General features: G+C 39.9%; 1 protein-coding gene across 2 annotated transcripts; it reads right to left on the minus strand.

The window, feature by feature from the left end:
- Positions 1-3,334: 3,334 nt before the first annotated feature.
- On the minus strand, positions 3,335-5,929 carry LOC122315042 (WAT1-related protein At1g68170-like). Of its 2 annotated transcripts, none has more exons than XM_043130735.1 (7): positions 5,558-5,929; positions 5,138-5,200; positions 4,916-5,032; positions 4,402-4,660; positions 4,136-4,294; positions 3,825-3,976; positions 3,335-3,633 (listed from the first exon to the last, which is right to left on the minus strand). In XM_043130735.1, exons 1-7 carry the CDS (start codon positions 5,755-5,757, stop codon positions 3,453-3,455), a joined length of 1,131 nt encoding a protein of 376 aa, XP_042986669.1. In that variant the 5' UTR covers positions 5,758-5,929; the 3' UTR covers positions 3,335-3,452. The 2 variants fall into 2 exon arrangements, with proteins under 2 accessions (XP_042986669.1, XP_042986670.1); XM_043130736.1 differs by having other exon boundaries at positions 3,374-3,633; positions 3,809-3,976.
- Positions 5,930-6,258: the final 329 nt, after the last annotated feature.

Below are 6,258 nucleotides of genomic sequence, written 5' to 3' on the forward strand. Positions count from 1 at the left end.
CCAACTATTTGGCAATGAAGCCAATAGTATCAGTGCATGTATCTCATCATCAAATTCAATTTCAACAGACGACAATTGATTTGTGATAGTATTAAAATCATTCAGATGTTGTGCAACAGACGTACTATCTGCCATTTTCAAATTGAATAACTTTTTCATCAGATGTACCTTGTTATTCGCTGACGGCTTTTCATACATACCTGACAAAGCCGCCATGAGATCCGCCGTCGTCTTCTCCTTGATGACGTTGTGTGCAACGGATCTCGACAGGGTTAATCGAATAACCCCCAGAACCTGTCGATCCAACAGATTCCAACTAGCATCATCCATCTTTTCCGGTTGCTGCCCCAATAGTGGAAGATGAAGTTTCTTCCCATAGAGGTAGTCCTCTATCTGCATCCTCCAGTATCCAAAATCCGTGCCATCAAACTTCTCGATCCCCGATACCTTCAATTCATCTCCAGCTATCGTTTCTCCTCAGACCCGAACCTTGGCTCTTGATACCAATTGTTGTGAAAAACGATGACAATTGAATTGAAATAACACCGAATGAGAAAAACGATCACACACGCAATCACACACGACACAAGATGTACGTGGTTCGGCAAATTGCCTACGTCCACGGGAGCTACAGAGGATTTTATTATTGAGGAATCACACTACAAGATGGGTCACAACACTGTTCATCCACAGTGTTTTCGTAGCTGCTCTGTTGCAGACAAAAGAGGCAAAAATCATATATATAGTTCAAACGGCGGAATCCCTAAAACGCATGTTCGCTCGAGCGGCGTGTCGAGCGCGCGTCGAGCGAACTTCCCTTCCGCATCCCGCTCGAGCTCACTGTCGAGCTGACGTCGAGCGTTCGACTCTGCCTGATTTCGCTCGAGCGGCCAATGCCTCCGCTCGAGCGAACTCCTCCTGCTCGAGCTCACTGTCGAGTTGTCATCGAGCGTTCAACTCTGCCTGATTTCGCTCGAGCGGCCAATGCCTCCGCTCGAGCGGTGTGGACCAGACTCCACAGTACTCAACATGTTGTTCACCAAAAGTAGTGACTTTTTTTTTTTCCTGATGTAGATGTCCACATTTGAGAAGCATGCAGGTTGATTGTTGTCTCATTGTGGCTCCCACTGGTTGAAAAACTATCCCCCAATTGTGCCGCTTCTACCAAGAATTTTAAAGAGAAATTTCCTCTTTTGGGAAAAGTTGGTTTTGTCTATTTTGTTGATGTAAAAGTATTAATAGTATAGAGATTACACTCTTGACTGATAAGTTTGGCAAATGATTGTACCTACGGTTCACTTAATTACCCCTAACAGCTTTAATGCCGATTTTTCTTCTTTCCTTCCTTGCAGCTCCCCCTTCACTATAGTTCAAACTTCAGTAGTCCCTTTTACTTTATTTGATGGGAGAGAGATCAGTAGGCATAACTTTATTTCCGCATTGAGAGACCTAGCGGTTGGTGATGAAGACTTATTGCCAACAATGGAAGAATTTATTTCAGTGAATAGTTGCTCGATGGAGGAAGCCATAGCTGCTGGGTTTGGTGGGAGTTAAGGAAGTGATCCACTATGAAAGGGTTTGCTTGTCGGTTCAAGATGTGTTGGAAGCCACCCATCGTGAACAGGTCCGTTCATCGGGGAAAAAAGTGCAAGAAGTGGATTGGTGTGGATTTCTTCTACCAATTTTGCTTTTTGAGAGAAACCACTGCTAGAAATCAGATCACGCTGGGAGAAACTCTCACTGGCTTTTGGTGGTTCAATGGGGCTACAATGGTGATGGGGTCCGATAGGAACGATTCTACTACATGAGTTTTGACCGAGAATGATTCTATTGTGTGGGTTTGAAAGAATGCTTGGTAGGCTCCAACAACATGAGAAGCCGATGATAAATCAATGGTGATTTCTGATCGGATTACTCTAAGTGAAGGGGCTTCAGGGAGTTCACAAATTAATTCACCAAATTTTCATTTTCCTTTTTTTGCATCCTTCGATTTCTCAGTTTCTTGTGATTTGTTGCAGCTTGTGTTTCTCGATTATTCATTCAAGCAAAACATTCGTGTGTTATATTATATAGTCTCTTCCACTCTTTTGTTGAGTTGCATTGTTACTTGAATAGATGCTTGATTTTGTTGTAGTAATGAGTTTGATCCTGTACTGTGCATATTTGCTCTAAGCCAAGAACTGAAAGGTAACTCTGAGGGAATGGTTTTTAGGAATGTGTAAAAAATCTGTGAGTATCCCAGCCTCCCACATGCATAGCAGAATTCCAATAACCTTTCATATTTGAAAGAGACCCAAGTGTCTATGCTATAATCTTTAGGGACCTAGAATCCTTGCTTTAGAGGTTTGGTTATGTCTATTTCAACCTTCATCCTTATGAATTTTTTGCAGGCTATCCCAAACTGTGGTCTACATCCACCTCCACTAACTTTTCAATAGCGTTACCAATATTTTTAGTTGCATTTTCAACTATCATATAATCCAACATGAGTCCATGATAGAAAAGTTTAAACTTATCTCATGCCAAGTGGAGCCAGTGGTCCATGGTTTTAAGATGAGCAAATGGCATTTGAAGTTCCCTGGAGCTTGGTTGAGAAGCTTCTATTTGTTTTGTGGAGTTTGGAAAGTGAGAAGGAAGAGGTTTATCTCTAAGTCTTCAATATTGAATTTTTTTATGAAATTCCAAATTGCTTTGAAGCTTGCATGCAGTGAGATTTTGTTTAGAGGACGTGTTGCTACTATTATTCGCACTAGTGCAAGTTTTGTGGTTTCCTTTGCATAGTACTCTGATTATGGCTCGAGTTTTAGATCTTTCGAGGAGAGAGCTTACGTCTGTACGTTGGATTAAGTAGTCCATTTCTATGATGAAGTCTGGTGGTGTTCTTTTATATTTTTCAGTTTTGTTTCTATGTGAGTGGTTGATGGAGGTTATGTTTCTGTGCGGGTGGTTGAGGGATGTGGTGATTTAGGTTATGTGGCCCCATCATATTTGTAGCTAGTCTCATATTTATTGCTCCTACATGCAGTATATTTATTTAATAAAAAAAATTAACGAAAGGAATAAATTAAATAACAATTTTCCTAACTTATTTTTGTTGATATTTTTAAGAGAATCTCGGAGTTAATAAAATTATTAGATAATAAATGGTATCTATATTTAAACGACGAGTCAAATTAAAAAGCCAACATATATATGATCCTACAGAAAGAGTTCTTTCAGTTTGGCCGGTGATCATAATATTCGGCCTTGTGTTCCAAGTTTCAGTGGGAAAGAATTAACTTCAATGCGCGCATGCATGGATGAGAGTCTCCAATTCCATACCATTTTTTTTCCTGATCGGTAATTAATTAATGATCACGATCGATTTTACTTTTTCCAATTATGAATTGGCCGCAGTAGTACTGAGAGCAATAACATGATGAGAAGCTGGAGGCAGCTGGGTTTCAGTAATTTTATTTAATTGTGTTATGAAGATGATGATCAGCTGGAGAGGTGTTAACAATATCAGTCAATGCAGACTGTTCTAATTCTGGGTAGCTGCAGCTTGCAACTTGTGTTTGCTTCTTCGTCTCTTTCCTTTTTCCCCACAAAACCGCGTATAACCCGCACACAATCAGCACAGAGCCTAATATCCTGTAATTTTTTATTAAAAAAAAAATGCAAAATCAGACTAATTGAAAAAAAAGATATATGTCAAAGTAGTGAATAGAACTGAGCTAGGAATATCTGTGCATGCAGATAAATAGTAATATTAATTAGGTCAAGAGTCTATATTAATTAGGTTAAGAGTCATTATATATATACATACATATAAATAAACGTACGTTCCAAGGTGCAACTTCTCGTCCAGAACTAAAGACCCCATGATGGCAACCGAAACAAGCATCAGAGGGTTGAAGATGGAGACATATAAAGGACCTCTCATGTGCACGCACCACGCAATCAAAATCAACACAAGTCCTGTTCCTACGATTCCCTGCACACCCAATTAAGTCAAAGAGTTTCTGGACTTGCATCTGCTGGCTAGCCTAGAATTCTCTTTTCTTTTTTCTTTTTTCTTTTTTTCTTTTTTTCTTTTTTCTTTCTGAATTAACAAGGATATATAGGAGGTACAATCCTTGGGAAAAGTAAGTACCGTGTAAGAGACGGTAAGAAGCCTGATATTCCAGCCCAACTTCCATTGGCTCCAATCACTCTCCATGCATAGGGCAAAAACAGCAGATTGAATAGCTCCCATCACACACATCAGAGCTGCGGTCGAGTAGTGACATGGATATCTCTCACTCATTTTAGTCTGTTTTATAGCAATTAATCATCAGTAATTTATACAAAGTAAGAATGAGCAAAAGAGTCCTGAATTTTTTTTTTTTTTTTAAAAAGCAATATGTTTTATATAGTCACCTGAATTATTAACCAGGAGGCATACGACAAACAACTTCCTAGAGCCAATATAGAACCCAAAAGAAGATTTTCGGATTCTGGGGAGGCTGCCGAGTGTCCGGTTTGATGTTGGCCGTGATTGAGCAGATCAACATGAGTAGACCATATGTTAATTTCTGCCCCTCTGTAGAAGGTGAGGAGCATAGCCCCACCTATTCCCATTAAAGTTCCCAGCACCTTAGCCTTTCCTGCAATTGTCCCTAGACTGAGCTTCTCCAACCTATATATTCAGAAATAAGGACCACGTCTTATTAATGATCACCAGATTTTTAAGCAAGATGCAGATTAACACATTGAAAAGAATGAATGCTTTGTTGTAGAAAACAAAAACCAAAAGAGCTATTTCATTTATCTACATTAAAGTTATTATTAAAAGTTCGTAATTTTTGACAAGTTTACTGAGGTGCATGGATTTACTACACAGAGAGAGAGAGAGAGAGAGAGAGAGAGAGAGAGAGAGAGAGAGGTATCCTACCCGAAAGAGACGGCCAGGATGAAGGTAATGGCAGGAACTAAGTTAATCATGGCTGATGCGAATGTTGCTGATGTCAAGGCTAGGCTTTCAATATATAAATTTTGAAATAACGATCCCCTGCAATTAGGGTATCATTAACACAATCCCTTATGTATATGTATGCAGCTGAGAATCAAATAGATCAGAACCAATTGGTAAAATAAATTAATGCATGCAACTTACCCGAATATCCCGCAAAGAAATGCTTGGAAGAGCACCATCCATGTCAACTTTGGCCTACTATTCCTGCCAATGGTATGTGTATATATGAGTGTCTGGATCCCTATATGGTACATGTAAATTTAGATGCATACGCAGGTGGAATAATTAATCACTCAGATTTTGTACTGTCTTCCTCTTTTCTTTTCTCTCTTTGTTCCTCTCTCTCTCTCTCTCTCTCTCTCTCTCTCTGTGTTTAAACTTCTGGGTTTTTTTTTTTTAAACTTCTGGGTTTTTTTTTTTTAAACTTCCATGGCGCCCTGCATTCTATGAGGATGGACTTATATTATGATCACGTCGATGGATTGCAACAGATCAAAAGAACATTAAAAAGAGCCAGTTTATTCATACATGCATACATATACATAATATATACACATATACCTTTCAAAAATGAGAGCGAGAGGGACAACAACAGCAGCAGCGAAAATGAGGCGATACGTAACGATAACCCTCAAGCTCATTCCATCAGTTACGGCCAGTTTGTAGAACACATTCACCCCAGCAAAGCTAAGCTGAACCACGACCATTAACATGGCCGGCTTCAGCCCATGCAATGCCTTACAAGCGCGTTCCACTGCCATAGATGACGGTAAAGTTTTTCCAGACGGGCAGCTAGCTGAGTCGTAGCAGAAGATCAAGAATCTTTCTTCAACTGCCTTGTTGCTTGTGTCAGTTTGGAGTTGGAAACTCGGGCAGTTGAGTGTTAAGTAGAGAGAGAGAGAGAGAGCGGAACGGGGAGGCGGGCCTCAGTCGAAGGGTGAGTTGGGAAGTGCATGGGCATTTATATTTTGCTGAATCCAACGTTTCACTTTGGTTCTATTTCCCATGATCGTCATCAACTACGTAGTACCTATATATGATAAACTTTCAATTTTCCACTGACTCGTGCGGAGTGTAGTACACATGGAGACACAGGCTTCGCGGGTCCTTGAGAGACGTACATATTCATCATACAATGGATCACATGAATAATATTATATGTACTGGTGCGTTAGTGATCAGATCACTGAGATACTACTTGATGATCACTGAGTTTGCTGGGTTATTCATTGAATCTAGATCGTCTCTCTCTTAATAGTTCA

The sequence above is a fragment of the Carya illinoinensis genome, chromosome 7, assembly GCF_018687715.1.
Source record: "Carya illinoinensis cultivar Pawnee chromosome 7, C.illinoinensisPawnee_v1, whole genome shotgun sequence".
Taxonomy (NCBI): Eukaryota; Viridiplantae; Streptophyta; class Magnoliopsida; order Fagales; family Juglandaceae; genus Carya; species Carya illinoinensis.

What these genes read in the sequence shown, in the direction of transcription:
- LOC122315042 (XM_043130735.1), bottom strand. Translation starts at nt 5,757, where the DNA reads ATGGCAGTGGAACGCGCTTGTAAGGCATTGCATGGGCTGAAGCCGGCC. An exon ending in CTCGCTCTCATTTTTGAAAG is followed by an intron (nt 5,201 to 5,557) that starts GTATATGTGTAT and finishes TACCATTGGCAG; the next exon opens with GAATAGTAGGCCAAAGTTGA. An exon ending in TTCTTACCGTCTCTTACACG is followed by an intron (nt 3,977 to 4,135) that starts GTACTTACTTTT and finishes TTGGGTGTGCAG; the next exon opens with GGAATCGTAGGAACAGGACT.